The following is a 22183-nucleotide window of genomic DNA, read 5'->3' as shown; positions in this document are numbered from 1 at the left end:
AACCGATGAAATTGGTGACGTTTTGCTGAGTTGCCGTTTCAGCCCGAACCCTTGAGTGGTTGTCAACCACTGGCTTTTATTGGATTACCTCCCTTTGGTAAAGGTGTCCCGCATGAAAATGTAAACAAGAGAAGTATTCACTTTACTCGTTGAAATAACAACAAGACATACACATGTCATTGATAGATATTGGGTTCCTTCGCGACCTACCTGTATGTAATATGCCCTGCGTATCTGAAGAAGTATTTACAAATGACCACAAGGCCATGATAGTGCTTATAGCAATTTGCAAAGTACCGAACAAATATCAACTGCATATAGTATACTATAATGACTATTTATATAAGGCTCCGGTGTTTCAACATGTATTTCAATATTTTGCGTCACGTGCCTGTGTGCATTAGGGAATATTTAAAAAAAAACATAACATTTGTTGTTTGTTGTGACGTTTGCTTTACCTCCCTGCGCTGTGATGCGTACTGCCAGTGTTAACTCAATAACTGACATAGTGTCACTAAAACAAATGATACATGCATTATAGCGACCAGTGTCTGTCATTTCGCAAAAACGCAAAAGTTGGCCAACATATTGTTACGATGTTGCAGTCATGGCAGTGTAGCGGCCATAAAATTTCAGAGTCCCGTGATGGGATTTGAACCGCGACGGACCTTCTGATCCGAGGTTGGACAACTTGTCCACATGACTAAAGAGGTTAACCCCTTCAGCAAGCTGACAAGGTAAGGATGTCATCTGTGGGATGACTCCATGCCCTGCTACATACTCCCTCGTAAACAGAAGGCACGTCCCGGGCCGCTTTGTAGGGTACTGAGGCTTATTTTGCTCAAATTTAATATGAACATGCATGCTCAGCCCCACGTTGGGTGCCAATGTAGCGGCCATAAAATGTCTGAGTCCCATGATGGGATTTGAACCACGAAGCTTCTGATCCGAAGTCGGACGCCTTGTCCACATGACCAAGGAGGTTAAACCCTTCAGCAAGCTGACAAGGTAAGGATGTCATCTGTGGGATGACTCCACGCCCTGCTACAGCAGGAATTACAGTCACTTGCATTTCAGCTTTCTGGGTATTACTCAGATTTCATGTATGCAAAAAGTACATTGATGCATATCTTATGTTTTGTCAAACAACATTACTGATATGAATGATAGAATGAATGTCATTATTTATTATTGATAAAGTCTCTCCTACCTCTGGAACATACACACCATCAGCTTCCTCATGCATCTGAAGATGGACGACATTCAGGTAGATGTTGCAGTCATAGGCGCTGGTATCAGTGGTGAGTACAACTCGGCTCTTCATGTCACTTTGTAGGTTTTCCGGGGCGGTCGGGTAGCCTAGTGGTTAAGGCGATCGCTCGTCACGCCGAAAACCCGGGTTCCATTCCCGACATGGGTACAATGTGTGAAGCCCATTTCTGGTGTCCCCCGCCCTGATATTGCTGGAATATTGCTAAAAGCGGCGTAAAACCATACTCACTCACTCACTCTAAGGTTTTCCAGCTCTCTTCTATCCAAAATATTAGACATGCTCTGTTCTGGTGGTCAGATTCTGTGACTTGACTGGTACATGGAGGTACTTACATGGCACGTTACATATCATACCACCATGGCAGGGCTTGGATGAGTCCAAATTTACTACCCGGGTACCCATCCCCCTTATAACGGCCTGACCCAGGTCCCGCTGAGGGTCTCAAGAGATAGGCACAAACTATCCCATTAGGAACAGTTTGACCGTAGCCCTGGCAAAATGTATTTAAATACTTGTCTAAAAGGATCTGGTCATGCATACACCAAAGTTGACTGAAGTTTTATCGTTTATGAAACATAAAGTCAGAAGGAATGCATACATAAAGTCAGAAATAAATGCAAACATTAGTGACTTGTAGTGTAACCATGGTGTTCAAGATAATTTTTGTCATTAAACAATATATAACGTGACTAATATAATATATCACATACGTACCCGGGTCATACTCAGTACCGGTACCCACCCGACCTGAGTTCCCTGGCCCAGCCCTACATTCCACATATCAACCCGAGATGCCCTATCAGCTTGGTGGCTGAAGGCCAGGGGGCTGATATGGGGGTCGAGTGTTTACATGGGGTATGATATGTACCTGTAACATGCCTGATATCATTGACACATATTTGATAAAGAATGTTGTCATAACAACACTGATCAGTTCACTGGATCTCATCAACATGTGTGTAGCAGGAATATGATGCCTCTCATTTACTCCAACATTCATTCTCATTGTTTGAAAATATGTATTTGTATTATTTATGTGTTGAAATTGCATGGGAGACAATTAAGAGTGGCAGACTCTCATAGTTTACCGGACTTACACTCACAGTTTACCAGACTTACACTCACAGGTTACCAGACTTACACTCACAGTTTACTAGACTAACACTCACAGTTTACTAGACTTACACTCACAGTTTACCAGACTTACACTCACAGTTTACCAGACTTACACTCACAGTTTACCAGACTTACACTCACAGTTTACTAGACTTACACTCACAGTTTACCAGACTTACACTCACAGTTTACTAGACTTACACTCACAGTTTATCAGGCTTACACTCACAGGTTACAAGACTTACACTCACAGTTTACTAGACTTACACTCACAGTTTACCAGACTTACACTCACAGTTTACCAGACTTACACTCACAGTTTACCAGACTTACAATCACAGTTTACCAGACTTACACTTACAGTTTACCAGACTTACACTCACAGTTTATCAGACTTACACTCACAGTTTACCAGACTTACACTCACAGTTGACCAGACTTACACTCACAGTTTATCAGGCTTACACTCACAGTTTATCAGGCTTACACTCACAGTTGACCAGACTTACACTCACAGTTTATCAGACTTACACTCACAGTGTACCAGACTTACACTCACAGTGTACCAGACTTACACTCACAGTTTACTAGACCTACTCTTACAGTTAAAAGACTTACACTCACAGTTAACCAGACTTACACTCACAGTTGACCAGACTTACACTCACAGTTTATCAGGCTTACACTCACAGTTTACCAGACTTACACTCACAGTTTACCAGACTTACACTCACAGTTTACAAGACTTACACTCACAGTTTACAAGACCTACTCTTACAGTTAAAAGACTTACATTCACAGATTACCAGATTTACACTCAGTTTTCCAATATTCATTCACAGTTTACCAGACCTACACTCACATTTTACCAGACGTACACTCAGTTTTCCAATATTCATTCACAGTTTACCAGACTTACACTTGCAGTTTACTAGACTTACACTCACAGGTTATCAGACTTACACTCACAGTTTACCAGACTTACACTCACAGTTTACCAGACTTACAATCACAGTTTACAAGACTTACACTTACAGTTTACCAGACTTACACTCACAGTTTATCAGACTTACACTCACAGTTTACCAGACTTACACTCACAGTTGACCAGACTTACACTCACAGTTTATCAGGCTTACACTCACAGTTTACCAGACTTACACTCACAGTTTATCAGACTTACACTCACAGTTTACCAGACTTACACTCACAGTTTATCAGACTTACACTCACAGTTTACAAGACCTACTCTTACAGTTAAAAGACTTACATTCACAGATTACTAGCTTTACACTCAGTTTTCCAATATTCATTCACAGTTTACCAGACTTACACTCACATTTTACCAGACTTACACTCACAGTTTACAAGAGTAGCATTCACAGATTACTAGATTTACACTCAGTTTTCCAATATTCATTCACAGTTTTCCAGACTTACACTTACAGTTTACAACATTGAAAGCAGGGTAGATGTGTTAGTATGATTATTTAACATACGGTCAAGTCTTTGAACTCGATCATTTTGATTTCTCTTTTTTGTCGAAGCAAAATCCAATTTGGCAACACAGACTGATAAGATCTCCACATTTGTCTCAAACTATGGTTGACTTGATATTGTGTTTGATGATCGCCAGGAATCCAAGTTAACGTGGTTGCATATCTAAATCCTGTTCACCTTTTGATAAGGTTTGAGTGCCGCCTGTTTACTCAAGAAGACCGGATTGAGAGTTGCTGTCCTCGAAGCCCAGGATCGTGTTGGAGGACGGACCTACACAGTCAGGGTATGCAGATAGGTCTATGGTAGTCTTGTCTCCATTTCATTGGTATTCGCCCATCTTTGTGTCTTTCAGCTCTGAACATAAATCATAGTTATTAAACATATCATAAATATTTCACTTAACATGCTAACATAAGAACAGGTCAGTGAGCTTTTGTTGTCGCACTTTGTACCTTGTGCACTTGTTACAGTTTTTACTTCTTACCTGACATTATGAGGCCCATGAAGCTATATTGTGGCATTGATGATCCTATCTATGGCATTATGAGGCCCATGAAGCTATATTGTGGCGCTGATGATCCTATCTATGACATTATGAGGCCCATGAAGCTATATTGTGGCATTGATGATCCTATCTATGGCATGATGAGGCCCATGAAGCTATATTGTGGCATTGATGATCCTATCTATGACATTATGAGGCCCATGAAGCTATATTGTGGCATTGATGATCCTATCTATGGCATTATGAGGCCCATGAAGCTATATTGTGGCATTGATGATCCTATCTATGACATTATGAGGCCCATGAAGCTATATTGTGGCACTGATGATCCTATCTATGGCATTATGAGGCCCATGAAGCTATGTTGTGGCACTGATGATCCTATCTATGGCATTATGAGGCCAATGAAGCTATATTGTGGCATTGATGATCCTATCTATCACATTATGAGGCCCATGAAGCTATATTGTGGCATTGATGATCCTATCTATGGTATTATGAAGCCCATGAAGCTATATTGTGGCATTGATGATCCTATCTATGGCATTATGAGGCCCATGAAGCTCTATTGTGGCATTGATGATCCTATCTATGGCATTATGAGGCCCATGAAGCTATATTGTGACATTGATGATCCTATCTATGGCATTATGAGGCCCATGAAGCTATATTGTGACATTGATGATCCTATCTATGGCAATATGAGGCCCATGAAGCTATATTGTGGCATTGATGATCCTATCTATGACATTATGAGGACCATGAAGCTATATTGTGGCATTGATGATCCTATCTATGGCATTATGAGGCCCATGAAGCTATATTGTGGCATTGATGATCCTATCTATGGCATTATGAGGCCCATGAAGCTATATTGTGGCATTGATGATCCTATCTATGACATTATGAGGCCCATGAAGCTATATTGTGGCATTGATGATCCTATCTATGGCATTATGAGGACCATGAAGCTATGTTGTGGCATTGATGATCCTATCTATGACATTATGAGGCCCATGAAGCTATATTGTGGCATTGATGATCCTATCTATGGCATTATGAGGCCCATGAAGCTATATTGTGGCATTGATGATCCTATCTATGGTGTCTATAACTGCTGCTCACCGAATTCCCATCTGTCATTGATTATATGTTTCCATGGCAACTTTATTATTCCCCGCAATGCGTTCTGCATGGTGTAGTAAAACATCCACTGTCTGTCTGTGCAAGATGTCGTTTCTGTGCCGATATTGAAAACCATATAATTTTTCCTCCTGGTGGGATACTAGGGGTATGGAAGCTACCCCAAGAACTTACCAACATGAGGATTAGGTTGTTAGTGTATAGTCTACCTGCATGAGAGGCTGCTCATTCTATCAACCACTAGCTTGCTATGCCCTTATTCAATTATTTACAGTTCACCTTGATATAACTTTAACATTTCTAACTTTACTGAAGTGGACGTTGCAGATAACAAGATAATTTGTTGGTTTACATTTTGTATGGAGTTTGATTGATTATACAACAATGTGTTCTCGTTTGCAACGTTGGTGATATTGATGGTTAAGTTTAATGCAGGGACATATCTTGTATTCTTCGCAGCACCCTGCACATGGCAGTGTAGATGTGGGTGGGGCCTACATTGGACCCACACAGAACAGAGTGTACAGGCTGGTCAAGGAACTCGGACTACAAGTCTACAATGTCAACGAAGACCACAGGACTGTCCTGTATCTAAACGTCAGTGATGGTTTTTGAATATATATTTATGGGCTCTCTTTTGGTGCCTTTCATCATACTGTCACCTAAAGGCAACCCTTGGTCAATATGACAACAATCATTAAAATATTGATCATAATTTCTACACTTTTTGGATTATATCAGAATGAGAATAATGCGACATTTCACCATGACCTTTGTAATAAAGAGAGAAATTAAACTTATGGACGGAATGGAACTTTTTAATTTGTTTGAAACATTGCATGGGACTGCCTGACCAGGCATATGCTCCTGAAGTCTACTAATACTACAGCTGTGTCAAGTAATGTGCTTCTGATATATTTTCAGGGTTCCTGGTCAACTTTTAAGGGAAACATACCATCTCTGAAAAATCCTGTGAGCTATCTGGATCTCAATCATGCAATTAGAACCATTGACAAGATGGCTGAACAGGTAGACAGCATTACAATTGCTATTGGATTATTTCTTTATTTTGTTTAACTGACAATTTGTGATTTTGTAAGATAACTTTTTTTTAATTTAAAGTCATGATAAGAGCATATCTGTGAAATGAAGTTTTCTGAAAAAAATAGAATTAATAAGAAACTGTGATAATTATCAATGACTGATTTGTTCTCAAAAACTGTAATGAACCATTGATAGTTGCGGATATCGAGCCATCAACAATTCTCACTCAAGATATAGGGGGCGTTTGTGCCATTGATTCAAAGTGATTTGGTGCATGGTATTTGTGTACACGATCTAATTAACCAAAAAATCTGAAAGTTAGCAGTACATATTCTCAGCAGGGATTTTGGCTCGGAATTGAAAAATCACGAAAAATCAGTAGTGTAGCAGATTTGAACATGAGCATTCTATTTAACATCTTGGCATTTTATTTTCATTTCATGGTACATATTCTATTAAGATTTGTATGCCCTTTGACTAGAGTTGCCTGCCCTTGGTGTCTCATTCCAAAGCTCCAAAGGCGTATCTAGAACTTTGAAGAAAAAGTAGTTGTCACATAATATCCAAGCCACCAGGTGACTTTGCAGAGGGCGCAGCTAACATGTAAGCTGTCTGAAAAATGGTGGTGTGCACCATCAGCACCCCTCCTCTGACCGCCTCCGTGGTCGAGTGGTAGTGCGTCCGCCTGGAGAGCGGAAGGTCTGGTGTTCGATCCCCGGCCGCGTCATACCAAAAGACGATAAAAGATGGTACTTGTTGTTACCCTGTCTGGCGCTCGGCATTAAGGGGCTAAAACAAGGACTGGTCGGCTCGGAGTCGGTATATTGTATCTGAGTGGGGTATTCATGTTAAACTGCGGCATGGTATCTCAGTGAGTTAGCACTATAAATCGGCATCAGTCCGGACCTAGTACAAGCAGCCACACAAACACACACACGTGCATGCACGTTGCTCTATAAGTGCAATAACCTTGGACGCAACGTTAAACCCAATTTCACCTCACCTAACCTCACCTCACCTCACCCCTCCTCCACCCATCCCTCTAGATCGACCAATGAGCTCCATTGCAGTGTCAGGGGCCTTCATTACTCTCCTGCTACTGGGATACCGCTGTGAGGATCTTGTCTCATTCAATCAGAGTAATCTGCCTTTAGTTTCACTTTTCTCAAGACCATCTGTAGCCTATTGATATCAGTTGGAAACCTAAGGAAGAGAAAGTGACATTGATGTGACCCAGACTGAAGTGTGGTGCTTGCAGGTGCCCCTAGCTGCTCCCTGGAAGGCAGCCAAGGCCAAGGAGTGGGACTCCATGACTGTACAGGAGTTCATCAACTCCCTCTGCTGGACGCGGTAAATTAATTGTATCTTATTCTTAAAGGTTTATTTATTTTGCTTTAACATTTCCCTGTGGTGATTCTGGGAAGTGTAGGTTCAGAAGGTAGTGTTATATGGCTGTGCATTTTTTTGTCAACCAATAAGGGGGCACAGGTGGACCAGTCGTCTAAGGCGCCGCAATTCGCTGTGCATAGTTGCGTCCCTTGGGCACGCCAGAAACCTATGATTGTGGGTTCGAATCCCGGTTCGCCCCGATTATGTTTCTAGATTTGTCAGCACCATACCCGTGCTCGTGGGTTTCACCGAAGTGGTAAACGTCTGAGACCTGCATCACTTCGGGCTTTCCTCCCACATTAAGCTGACACGCCGTGATATAACTGGAATACTGTTAAAAGCGGCGTTAAACCCAACTCACTCACTCACTCACTGTTAACCAATTATTGTGCCTGTATTGCATTGTTTCTTTTGAGATTTGGTAGAAGCTCATTGCATTCTGTTTTGACAGTGATTGGTTGCCAGGAATGTAGTGCTGTTTAATGTAAGCGTTTTTTAGGAAGTTACTATATTTATAACTCATCACCCCAATTCCCTGCCTTGGGCATCTCGGAAGCTTGCGCTGGTTGTAAATATTATTATCACTGACTTTTGTATTTGATACTGACCACTGCAATCAGCATTGAATACTGCACTACCACTCTATGTTGTACTGCCATTGTAACTGCTGTGCAGTCATTGTATCGATTTAACCTAGTTCATTTGTAATACATTTGTTGATTATATACCACTTGTTGGTTGTCTGTTGGTTTCACACTAAGTTCTTTTACGTACAGATTTTTGGGTTAACATATTGTTTCAATTTGGGAATCAAGTCATAGCAATAGGTGATCCACTCTCCAAATTATTAAATGTAGCATGTTTTCATACTGACAAAGCTCATAAATAGAATTGTGAACAGTGCAGGACTGTTACAACCAGAGTGAATCTTTTTAGAAATAAATGTGTTCAGTATTTTCTTGGCATTGCACTTTCTAGTCGCCTGACACATGTTTTTATTTTAAATTTCTTTAAAATTTCAGTGAAGTCAAAGGAATAATAAAGATCTTTGTCAACGCTGTCTTTACATCTGAGGCCCATGAATTGTCCCTGCTGTTCTTCCTTCAATATGTCCACAGCGGCCACAATGTCAACAGGTTGTCTCTCATCACTGACGGGGCTCAGGTAGAGTGTTAGTATCCCCCTACATCCACAGCGGCCACAATGTCAACAGGTTGTCTCTCATCACTGACGGGGCTCAGGTAGAGTGTTAGTATCCCCCTACATCCACAGCGGCCACAATGTCAACAGGTTGTCTCTCATCACTGATGGGGCTCAGGTAGAGTGTTAGTATCCCCCTCCATCCACAGCGGCCACAATGTCAACAGGTTGTCTCACATCACTGATAGGGCTCAGGTAGAGTGTTAGTATCCCCCTCCATCCACAGTGGCCACAATGTCAACAGGTTGTCTCTCATCACTGATAGGGCTCAGGTAGAGTGTTAGTATCCCCCCTCCATCCACAGCGGCCACAGTGTCAACAGGTTGTCTCTCATCACTGATGGGGCTCAGGTAGAGTGTTAGTATCCCCCTACATCCACAGCGGCCACATTGTCAACAGGTTGTCTCTCATCACTGATGGGGCTCAGGTAGAGTGCTAGTATCCCCCTCTATCCACAGCGGCCACAGTGTCAACAGGTTGTCTCTCATCACTGATGGGGCTCAGGTAGAGTGCTAGTTTCTGTCTCCCAATGTATCCAAGAACTATAGTGTTTAAGCTCTTTGTATTAATTTCCCCAGGAGAAGAAGATTGTTGGAGGCTCCCAGCAGTTGTCTGAGAGGATGAGTGACCGGCTCGGTGGTGACGTTCACCTCAGCTCCCCAGTCACAAGCGTCACACAGGACGACAAAGGAGTAGTTGTCAACAGCCCAGATGGGAAAGTCGTCAAGGTCAGTGACTTACACTTGATACACAAGAGATCCCTTTTTGTATCATATCCCGTAGACCAATGATTCAAAAAGTACCAAGCTCTATAAACTATACTGTTGACAAGGAATGCAGGGGAAATAAACTGACATTTTTCCTGTTACATTATCGTGCTCAGCCATGACGCTTATACAAGGACTCATGAGAGTGTGCAGGGATGAACTGGCTCTTGACCTTCGGGAATGTATAAAAGGATAAATCATGACTACAAGATTTTGGTTGAAAAACTAAACATGAGAGAGAGGGAATAGCCCACAGGCTGAAGGCACAATTGCTATCCCCACCTCCCGAGTGTTTACATTTACAACCAAAGTCAAGAAGGGTTTTATCCAGCTTACAAACTGTCTAAATACAAGAAATACCAGAAAGATTAATAAACACATTGGGATTCGATTCCCGACATGGGTACAATGTGTGAAGCCCATTTCTGGTGTCCCCCGCCGTGATATTGCTGGAATATTGTTAAAAGCGGAGTAAAACCATACTCACTCATTCACTCTACACTTCAGTGTCAGTATGTGATCAGCGCCATGCCACTCCCGCTCCTGTCCAGAGTGCACTTCTCCCCACCACTCCCTGGCCTCAAAGCCCAGCTGATACAGCACGTCCCAATGGGCTCCATCATCAAGACAAACATGTTCTACAGCACCCCGTTCTGGAGGGAGCTCGGTGAGAACTTGACACAAGACTTGGAACTGAGGGGGATAATAGGTTCACACAGAGCACTTGACACAAGACATGGAACTGAGTGGATAATAGGTTCACACAGAGCACTTGACACAATACATGGAACTGTGGGGATAATAGGTACACACAGAGCACTTGACACAAGACATGGAACTGAGGGGATAATAGGTACACATAGAGCACTTGACACAATACATGGAACTTAGGGGGATAATAGGTACACACAGAGCACTTGACACAATACATGGAACTTAGGGGGATAATAGGTTCACACAGAGCACTTGACACAAGACATGGAACTGATGGGGATAATAGGTACACACAGAGCACTTGACACAATACATGGAAGTGAGGGGATAATAGGTTCACACAGAGCACTTGACACAATACATGGAACTGAGGGGATAATAGGTTCACACAGAGCACTTGACACAATACATGGAACTGAGGGGATAATAGGGTCACACAGAGCACTTGACACAAGACATGGAACTGATGGGGATAATAGGTACACACAGAGCACTTGACACAATACATGGAAGTGAGGGGATAATAGGTTCACACAGAGCACTTGACACAATACATGGAACTGAGGGGATAATAGGTTCACACAGAGCACTTGACACAAGACATGGAACTGAGGGGATAATAGGTTCACACAGAGCACTTGACACAATACATGGAACTGAGGGGATAATAGGTTCACACAGAGCACTTGACACAATACATGGAACTGAGGGGATAATAGGTTCACACAGAGCACTTGACACAAGACATGGAACTGAGGGGATAATAGGTTCACACAGAGCACTTGACACAATACATGGAACTGAGGGGATAATAGGTACACACAGAGCACTTGACACAATACATGGAACTGAGGGGATAATAGGTTCACACAGCACTTGACACAAGACATGGAACTGAGGGGATAATAGGTACACACAGAGCACTTGACACAAGACATGGAACTGAGGGGATAATAGGTACACACAGAGCACTTGACACAATACATGGAACTGAGGGGATAATAGGTTCACACAGCACTTGACACAAGACATGGAACTGAGGGGATAATAGGTACACACAGAGCACTTGACACAAGACATGGAACTGAGGGGATAATAGGTACACACAGAGCACTTGGCACAATACATGGAACTTAGGGGGATGATAGATTCACACAGAGCACTTGACACAATACATGGCATAGAAGTGGTTCATCACTTGTGGTGATGTGTGATGTTACGTACAGATCTAAGTGGCACTGCTGTGGTTTGTCACTGGTGATGTATGGTTTTACAGATCTTAGTGGTATAGCTTTGAGTGACACTGGGCCATCTGCAACATGTTTCGATGACACGAAGCCAGACGGCTCCCACCCTGCCATCATGGCATTCATCCTGGCTGACCAGTGTCGCAGCATCACTCAACTCACAAAGGAAGCAAGGTGGGTCATCGTCTGTGCTTTTATGTCAGTCAGCTGTATTCAAGCTCTATCAAAGTTGTCTGTAAATAATCAAGTCTCGTCCAGGAAACCAGCAGCAATACAATGTCAAACAATCAACCTGTTCACAGTACTGAAAACATGTCCTCTCACATCTTCCTGAGGCAAGGGAGTTAACTGACTTTAAAAGTCCAGTTTCCAGCCTTGCTGAACTAGGCTGGAATTCCTGGGCTCGATTATAGCGCCACCAGCGGCTGTTACGAGTTAAGTCCCTTCTAAGCCTCTCCTATTGACCCTCCTATGGACCAATCAAATTCCACCTCTCGAATCACTTGCATTTGTTTCAAACAAAATGGCAGCGCCAAGTCAAGACAATCTGATTGATAATCAAGATCAATATTGTGATAAAACAGGTCTTACATCGCTAAGTGCATCAAATCACGTGAGCACCTTGATTAAAAACTTGGAAAGATTTGGAAAATATTTGTTGACAACGAGTTGGCGGTACACATGCTGTGCAAATCCCGCAATCGACCGAAAATCTGCTTGACAGTTTTCGAACCGGATTTCGATTCGGTGCCCTAGACTCGTTAGTCCTAACTCCATAATACCAACCTAGTTTGGCAAGGGTGGAAACTGAACTTTTATAGTCAGTTAACTCTCTTGCCTCGGGAAGATGGTCCTCTCATGGAATCCCCACATTCTGCGATCAATTAGGTTTTTTTAAATGATTTATTTCAATAAAAAAATTATCATGACATAATACAGGTGTTATACATCATTTCAGAAAGCAGAAACTGTGTCAGCAGTTTGCAGATATGTTCAAATGCAAGAAATTTTTAGAGGTAATAGGTTAGATGTTTGTAAATGTTCCTTATGAAATGTATGGTCAGTGGTCAATACCATTATTATTTTTTTAGGTTCTGATTTCTGATAAAAATCGAAGTATCGCCTTGGGTTTCTCTTGTTTTCCCTTAAGGTGAAGAAGTTGATTTAAGCTTTTTAGTTTTTTAAGTTAATTAGTAACAAAGATACAAAGACAAGAACACATTTGGTTTTAATCATGTGACACAATAACCAAACTCATCATTGGACTTTTTTTACCACGCTGAACAATTTCTCTTCAGCCAGTGGGGTATGTGGAGAAGAACTGGATGGAGGATGAGTATTCTGGGGGGTGCTACACGGTCACCCTTCCCCCCGGAGTACTATCACAGTATGGAAGGTATGCTGTATGAAACTACACGAGTTCAGTATTCAGGGAACATTTTGTCATTGCTTCTCCACCAGGGTTCTCACAATGTATGGAGGTATGCTGTATGACACTACACGAGTTCAGTATTCAGGGAACATTTTGTCATTGCTTCTCCACCAGGGTTCTCACAATGTATGGAGGTATGCTGTATGACACTACACGAGTTCAGTATTCAGGGAACATTTTGTCATTGCTTCTCCACCAGGGTTCTCACAATGTATGGAGGTATGCTGTATGAAACTACACGAGTTCAGTATTCAGGGAATATTTTGTCATTGCTTCTCCACCAGGGTTCTCACAATGTATGGAGGTATGCTGTATGAAACTACACGAGTTCAGTATTCAGGGAACATTTTGTCATTGCTTCTCCACCAGGGTTCTCACAATGTATGGAGGTATGCTGTATGACACTACACGAGTTCAGTATTCAGGGAACATTTTGTCATTGCTTCTCCACCAGGGTTCTCACAATGTATGGAGGTATGCTGTATGAAACTACACGAGTTCAGTATTCAGGGAACATTTTGTCATTGCTTCTCCACCAGGGTTCTCACAATGTATGGAGGTATGCTGTATGACACTACACGAGTTCAGTATTCAGGGAACATTTTGTCATTGCTTCTCCACCAGGGTTCTCACAATGTATGGAGGTATGCTGTATGACACTACACGAGTTCAGTATTCAGGGAACATTTTGTCATTGCTTCTCCACCAGGGTTCTCACAATGTATGGAGGTATGCTGTATGACACTACACGAGTTCAGTATTCAGGGAACATTTTGTCATTGCTTCTCCACCAGGGTTCTCACAATGTATGGAGGTATGCTGTATGAAACTACACGAGTTCAGTATTCAGGGAATATTTTGTCATTGCTTCTCCACCAGGGTTCTCACACTGTATGGAAGGTATGCTGTATGAGACTACACCAGGGATAATTCTAGGGTGGGAACTTGTGCTTTTAGCCCCTAAATTTAAAAAAAAGCCCTCATTTTTAAATACAATGGGGCATTTTGAAATTGTGCTGTATGGGCGTACCTCTGGAATATTTGATATTTTCACATAAAGACCCAATTTCAGTAAGTTCCTAGAGTGAACCTTGCTTCAGTATTCAGGGAATATTTTGTTTTGACTATGCTAGTTCAGTAGTCAGGGGCTGCTATGTCTTTGCCGCTCCTGTGGGGTTTCACACTGTATGGAATGTAAGCTGAGACTATGCTAGTTCAGTAGTCAGGGGCTGCTATGTCTTTGCCGCTCCTGTGGGGTTTCACACTGTATGGAATGTAAGCTGAGACTATGCTAGTTCAGTAGTCAGGGGCTGCTATGTCTTTGCCGCTCCTGTGGGGTTTCACACTGTATGGAATGTAAGCTGAGACTATGCTAGTTCAGTATTCAGGGGGGTGCTATGTTTTCGCCCCTCCACCGGTGTTCTCACACTATGAAAGGTATAGAGGGAACTGTACAGCGGTAGAAACTAACAAATAGCAAAATCCTTAAAAAAGGACAGATTTCTACTAGTCCTTATGACTAAACTGTTACTTTTGTTTACAAGGGACTGTACTAGTTTATTATACAGGGGACTGTGCTAGTTTAGTATACAGGGGACTGTGCTAGGTTAGTATACAGGGGACTGTGCAAGTTTAGTATACAGGAGACTGTGCTAGTTTAGTATACAGTGGACTGCTAGCTTAGTACACAGGGGACTGTGCTAGTTTAGTATACAGGGGACTGTGCTAGTTTAGTATGTATACAGGGGGCTGTGCTAGTTTAGTATACAGGGGACTGTGCTAGTTTAGTATACAGGAGACTGGGCTAGTTTAGTATACAGGAGATTGTGCTAGATTAGTATACAGGGGACTGTGCTAGCTTAGTATACAGGGGACTGTGCTAACTTAGTATACAGGGGACTGTGCTAACTTAGTATACAGGTGACTGTGCTAGTTTAGTTCGAGGGGACTGTGCTAGTTTAGTATACAGGGGACTGTGCTAGTTTAGTATACATGGGACTGTGCTAGTTTAGTATACAGGGGACTGTGCTAGCTTAGTATACAGGGGACTGTGCTAACTTAGTATACAGGAGACTGTGCTAGCTTAGTATACAGGGGACTGTGCTAACTTAGTATACAGGGGACTGTGCTAGTTTAGTACACAGGGGACTGTGCTAGTTTAGTATACAGGAGACTGTGCTAGTTTAGTATACAGGAGACTGGGCTAGTTTAGTACACAGGGGACTGTGCAGGTTTAGTATTCAGGGGACTGTGCTAACTTAGTATACAGGGGACTGTGCTAGTTTAGTACACAGGGGACTGTGCTAGTTTAGTATACAGGAGACTGTGCTAGTTTAGTATACAGGATACTGTGCTAGTTTAGTATACAGGATACTCTGCTAGTTTAGTACACAGGGGACTGTGCAGGTTTAGTATTCAGGGGACTGTGCTAACTTAGTATACAGGGGACTGTGCTAGTTTAGTACACAGGGGACTGTGCTAGTTTAGTATACAGGAGACTGTGCTAGTTTAGTTTACAGGATACTGTGCTAGTTTAGTACACAGGGGACTGTGCAAGTTTAGTATTCAGGGGACTGTGCTAACTTAGTATACAGGGGACTTGTTTTAGTTTAGTACACAGGGGACTGTGCTAGTTTAGTACACAGGGGACTGTGCTAGTTTAGTATACAGGATACTGTGCTAGTTTAGTACACAGGGGACTGTGCAAGTTTAGTATTCAGGGGACTGTGCTAACTTAGTATACAGGGGACTGTGCTAGTTTAGTACACAGGGGACTGTGCTAAGTTAGTATACAGGAGACTGGGCTAGTTTAGTATACTGGGGACTGTGCTAGTTTAGTATACAGGGGACTGTGCTAGTTTAGTATACAGGGGACTGTGCTAGTTTAGTATACAGCGGACTGGGCTAGATTAGTATACAGGGGACTGGGCTAGTTTAGTATACAGGAGACTGTGCTAGTTTAGTATACAGGGGACTGTGCTAGTTTAGTATACAGGGGACTGTGCTAGTTTAATATACAGGGGACTGTGCTAGTTTAGTATACAGGGGACTGTGCTAGTTTAGTTTACAGAGGACTGTTCTAGTTTAGTATACAGGGGACTGTTCTAGTTTAGTACACAGGAGACTGTGCTAGTTTAGTATACAGGAGACTGTGCTAGTTTAGTACACAGGAGACTGTGCTAGTTTAGTATACAGGAGACTGTGCTAGTTCAGTATACATGGGACTGTGCTAGTTTAGTATACATGGGACTGTGCTAGTTTAATATACAGGGGACTGTGCTAGTTTAGTATACAGGGGACTGTGCTAGTTTAGTATACAGGGGACTGTGCTAGTTTAGTATACAGGGGACTGTGCTAGTTTAGTATACAGGGGACTGTGCTAGTGTAGTATACATGGGACTGTGCTAGTGTAGTATACAGGGGACTGTGCTAGTTTAGTATACAGGGGACTGTGCTAGCTTAGTATACAGGGGACTGTGCTAGTTTAGTTGACATGGCACTGTGCTAGTTTAGTATACATGGGACTGTGCTAGTGTAGTATACAGGGGACTGTGCTAGTTTAGTATACAGGGGACTGTGCTAGCTTAGTATACAGGGGACTGTGCTAGTTTAGTTGACATGGCACTGTGCTAGTTTAGTATACAGGGGACTGTGCTAGTTTAGTACACAGGGGACTGTGCTAGTTTAGTATACAGGGGACTGTGCTAGTTTAGTATACAGGGGACTGTGCTAGTTTAGTACACAGGGGACTGTGCTAGTTTAGTATACAGGGGACTGTGCTAGTTCAGTATACAGGAGACTGTGCTAGTTAAGTATACAGGAGACTGTGCTAGTTTAGTATACAGGGGACTGTGCTAGTTTAGTATTCAGGGGACTGTGCTAGCTTAGTATACAGGGGACTGTGCTAGTTTAGTATACAGGGGACTGTGCTAGTTTAGTATACAGGAGACTGTGCTAGTTTAGTATACAGGAGACTGTGCTAGTTTAGTATACAGGAGACTGTGCTAGTTAAGTGTACAGGAGACTGTGCTAGTTCAGTATACAGGGGACTGTGCTAGTTCAGTATACGGGGGACTGTGCTAGTTCAGTATACTGGGGACTGTGCTAGTTTAGTACACAGAGGACTGTTCTAGTTTAGTACACAGGGGACTGTGCTAGTTTAGTACACAGAGGACTGTTCTAGTTTAGTATACAGGGGACTGTGCTAGTTTAGTATACAGGAGATTGTGCTAGATTAGTGTTCAGGAGACTGTGCTAGTTTAGTATACAGGGGACTGTGCTTGTTCATTATACAGGGGTCTACAAGTCTTTAACTTGACACTTGATACCTTGCATTGTGCCATGCTCTGACATTTTGCATGAAACAAGTGCACTGCTAACATATATTCATTATTAAGGTTCCAATGTGGAATATGTTCAAGTACAAGACCTGCCTGATCACACCTGTATTGAGATTACTGTGTTGTGTCGTTTCGTTAAGTCAGGATGATTGTCATTGTTACTTTGTTGAGTTATTTAAGATACACACGGGGCAATGTTTTCTTCAGTGAGATGAGGAAGCCACACCATCGCCTGTATTTTGCTGGAACAGAAACAGCCACAGAATGGACAGGATACATGGATGGAGCGATCCAGGCCGGGGAGAGGGCAGCCAGAGAGGTGGGAGACAGAGACATGGGGGTCACAGGTGTACACATTGGGGTCACGGGTGTAGACATGGGGGTCACAAGTGTAGACATGGGGGTCACAGGTGTAGACATGGGGGTCACGTGTGTAGACATTGGGGTCACAGGTGTACACATTGGGGTCACAGGTGTAGACATGGGGGTCACAGGTGTAGACATTGGGGTCACGGGTGTAGACATGGGGGTCACAGGTGTAGACATGGGGGTCACAGGTGTAGACATTGGGGTCACGGGTGTAGACATGGGGGTCACGTGTGTAGACATTGGGGTCACAGGTGTAGACATGGGGGTCACAGGTGTAGACATTGGGGTCACGGGTGTAGACATGGGGGTCACGTGTGTAGACATTGGGGTCACAGGTGTACACATTGGGGTCACAGGTGTAGACATGGGGGTCACAGGTGTACACATTGGGGTCACGGGTGTAGACATGGGGGTCACAGGTGTAGACATGGGGGTCACAGGTGTAGACATGGGGGTCACGTGTGTAGACATTGGGGTCACAGGTGTAGACATGGGGGTCACTTGTGTAGACATGGGGGTCACTTGTGTAGACATGGGGGTCACTGGTGTACACATTGGGGTCACAGGTGTACACATTGGGGTCACAAGTGTAGACATGCGGGTCACAGGTGTAGACATGCGGATCACAGATGTAGACATGGGGGTCACAGGTGTAAACATGGGGGTCACTTGTGTAGACATGGGGGTCACAGGTGTAGACATAGGGGTCACTGGTGTACACATTGGGGTCACAGGTGTACACATTGGGGTCACAAGTGTAGACATGCGGGTCACAGGTGTAGACATGCGGATCACAGATGTAGACATGGGGGTCACAGGTGTAAACATGGGGGGTCACTTGTGTAGACATGGGGGTCACAGATGTAGACATGGGGGTCACAGGTGTAAACATGGGGGTCACTTGTGTAGACATGGGGGTCACTGGTGTAGACATAGGGGTCACTGGTGTAGACATGAGGGTCACAAGTGTAGACATGGGGGTCAGAAGTGTAGACATGGGGGTCACTTGTGTAGACATGGGGGTCACAAGTGTAGACATGAGGGTCACAGGTGTGGAATAGTTGGTCACTGGAGTAGACGTGTGTGAAATTCATCCCTAATATAACTGATGTTAATTGTACACATACTTTAACAGGGTTTGCCCTAACGCAGAAAACCTGCATATTTGATGCAGTCTAAGGAGAAAATATGCAATATTATTTTTCCATTGTGTCATAATGACCCTCAGTTTTAAGTGGCTTGGGGAAACCCACTGTTGCAAATGTGTTTACATCATGAAACAGAAATCTTTATTTGCAGGTGCTTTTTGCTGAGGGAAAGATTAAGGAATCAGAGATTATGCAAGATGAACCAGAATCAGAGGACTTCCCTGCAACGCCCCTCCCGACCTCCTGGGTAGAGCAGAACATGCCATCTGTCACTGCAGTGGTCACCAGTGTCATGCTGGCTGGCTGTGTTGGGGTAGGGGCTATCATTCTGCAGATGCTGTGATAGGGCTTAGTGAGAGTTATGGCTATCATTCTGCAGATGCTGGGACAGGGATCAGTGGGGGATGGGGTCATCATTCTGCAGATGCTGGGACAGGGATCAGTGGAGGATGGGGGTCATCATTCTGCAGATACTGGGACAGGGATCAGTGGAGGATGGGGTCATCATTCTGCAGATGCTGGGACAGGGATCAGTGGAGGATGGGGTCATCATTCTGCAGATGCTGGGACAGGGATCAGTGGAGGATGGGGTCATCATTCTGCAGATGCTGGGACAGGGATCAGTGGAGGATGGGGGTCATCATTCTGCAGATGCTGGGACAGGGATCAGTGGAGGATGGGGTCATCATTCTGCAGATGCTTGGATAGGGCTTAGTGAGAGGTGTGGCTATCATTCTGCAGATGCTGTGATAGAGCTTAGTGAGAGGTGAGGCTATCTTCAGATGCTGGGATATACTGCTCTGAACACCCCAACCCCCAACCCCCACCCACTCACCTTCAAAACAAAATGAAAAAATCTATGGAAAATATTTTCTTATATGTTTTTTTGTTACCTTGACATCCTCAATGTGTTTTATCCATCGTGTCTATCCATCCCCCTGTTAGCAATGAAACCTGAAATCGTTTCTTCTATTATGTCAATGTTATTTTCACATAACTAGTCCGCAGGTAAACAAACATTTTGTCATGACCAGCTACACTTTCTGAATATGAAGGCCGTCCCGCCAAACTCTTCTTACCATATACCATTGAATGTATCATTGTATGTTTTTCAAATTTTCAGAGGATGTTCATAATATCCTTCTTTACGACATGTTACAATGAAGTTAAATTTTATTGTTTTATTGTTGTCATGGCATTTAGTAGAATGAGGGTGTTTGTAATCAGTTGAATATCAAACTTTGTCAACTTCAGGCCACAAAACAAATATGTGTGTTTCCGGTTTCCCAACAGACCCTAGAATTTTGTGCCAACCCTAATTATATTTAGCGACATACAACACTGGACATTCAAAAATCATTGTTTTTAACGTACGACACCAGTGGTCAAGAACACGATATCAAAATGACAGGGTTAACAGCAAGTATGCTTGCACTTAAATTTGCCAAATGCGACCACCTACCGTGCAAAAAATGACTGTTGGTGCCAGCAGTATTCTCCTGTGGCTCTGCACGTTCAGTGTGAAGTCAGTGTAATTTGTTTGCCTGAAGGATCCAGAGTTTACAAGGGAAAAGGAAATTATTTCGGAGGCCACACATAAAGCTATCAATGCTTTTGAGGCTTTCATGTCTAAAGGAAGTGCACTGCCATCGAAGAAAACTAAAAGTTAATTTGTCTTGAAAACTAGACAAAGCCTTCCCGTCATACTGAACAGTATGATTCAATCAGAATGTACCAAAAATATATTTATTATATATGTCATTTTATCAGTTCATTTCATTCAAGAAAATTAATATTTCAGACGAAATGATTTCATGTTCTGTCAAAATAGAAGAATGTTATGCGCACACCCTCCAACTTGCGAGTAAATTGACCTTGAAATTGTATTTTTTCGAACCAGTTTATGAAATCTTTTATCTACTAACGTTGTAACGGTCTTCAGATCGCACAACCTGTTTCGCTTTTGCCCAATGAAAGTTATTGTTCTGGCATATGATTTGTTTATTTTTAATGTTTTATGAAAGTACTTTTAACCCCAAACTGACATTTAACAAGGAACACATGACTTCCCAGTCAAAGCCAACAATTGAAAAACCTTTGACCTTTGTGAAGGTTAAGGCCACTTTAATTCAAAAATTATCATTGAAATTCAATATACTAACATCTGTGTGTATTGCAGATATCTTCCTACAATGAAGTCTACATATTTCTATTAAGTAAATTACTGAAATATATAAATTGTAAGTGTTTCCATGGCATTTGATTTGTTGACCAAGCCCAAGGTTCTGCATACCAGGGTAAGTGTTTATAAAAACAGAAAGCAATTTACGCCACGCCCACTTATGGACTTGTCTGTTTTCTGATTTGCTGATAATAGAATTGGTGCACTTAACGATGTAACTGATTTGGTATTGTTTCATGTGTTGATGAATAAATGAGCAGTCTCTGAAGTTGGAATTGTTGACCTGTTTATTTATAAGAATTGACTTTAATATGTTCTTATATTTATGGAGGTATAAACACGAAAAACTGGTGTGCACGCTTTGCACAAATCCGCCATGCGGATCTACAATTGGCACACTGGTTTTCTTGAACAAGTAACACAAATATTTGTTCAATTCACCTCAAAACCAAATGGATTTACCAGATTCTGTTGTTTTGGGTGCAGGGACTATCAGTAATACAGTTTGGGTTTGCCAGGCTTCACTTGATTCCCTAGAATGTAATGGCTGTCACAACAATGCACATGCTCAGAAGCCTCAGCCAATTTTAATGGGGATTTTAATTTTTGAATGAAGAAAATCAATCCTACCGACACACACTCTGGACTTTGATTTGTGTTTCTTACCAGAATACAATTGTCAGTTATCTGTGGCATTCACTTAGAACAGCCATATTTGTTTCACAACACGCAGGACAAGCAATGTAAATCATTTGCATCCAAGCATGTTGTGAGAGTGCAAGAGTGCTATTTTTGCGTCCAGTTTGAAACTGCT

The 22183-nt window shown here is 42.6% G+C and overlaps 1 protein-coding gene across 6 annotated transcripts; it reads left to right on the top strand.

Annotated features, from left to right (window-relative positions):
- LOC124118096 (amine oxidase [flavin-containing] B-like) lies at nt 1-21637 on the top strand. 6 transcript variants are annotated; one of them, XM_048390684.1, is made up of 14 exons: nt 1-737; nt 1234-1301; nt 4078-4172; nt 5997-6134; nt 6462-6566; nt 7840-7931; nt 8993-9134; nt 9749-9898; nt 10445-10604; nt 11928-12072; nt 12857-12914; nt 13197-13294; nt 17878-17989; nt 19339-21637. In XM_048390684.1, the coding sequence occupies exons 1-14, from the start codon at nt 700-702 to the stop codon at nt 19528-19530; spliced, it is 1593 nt and encodes a 530-aa protein (XP_048246641.1). In that variant the 5' UTR covers nt 1-699; the 3' UTR covers nt 19531-21637. The 6 variants fall into 6 exon arrangements, with proteins under 6 accessions (XP_048246641.1, XP_048246639.1, XP_048246644.1 ...); XM_048390682.1 differs by having other exon boundaries at nt 1201-1301; XM_048390687.1 differs by having other exon boundaries at nt 2-212.
- The last annotated feature ends 546 nt before the right edge of the window (nt 21638-22183 follow it).

Source organism: Haliotis rufescens, unplaced genomic scaffold (genome assembly GCF_023055435.1).
Source record: "Haliotis rufescens isolate VD_foot unplaced genomic scaffold, xgHalRufe1.0.p SCAF_9, whole genome shotgun sequence".
NCBI classification, from domain to species: domain Eukaryota; kingdom Metazoa; phylum Mollusca; class Gastropoda; order Lepetellida; family Haliotidae; genus Haliotis; species Haliotis rufescens.
The sequence above is the reverse complement of the archived record's forward strand: the minus strand, read 5'-3'. Positions and strand labels throughout refer to the sequence as shown.

What these genes read in the sequence shown, in the direction of transcription:
- LOC124118096 (XM_048390682.1), top strand. Translation starts at nt 700, where the DNA reads ATGACTAAAGAGGTTAACCCCTTCAGCAAGCTGACAAG. An exon ending in CCCGTTCTGGAGGGAGCTCG is followed by an intron (nt 10,605 to 11,927) that starts GTGAGAACTTGA and finishes ATGGTTTTACAG; the next exon opens with ATCTTAGTGGTATAGCTTTG. An exon ending in GTACTATCACAGTATGGAAG is followed by an intron (nt 13,295 to 17,877) that starts GTATGCTGTATG and finishes TGTTTTCTTCAG; the next exon opens with TGAGATGAGGAAGCCACACC.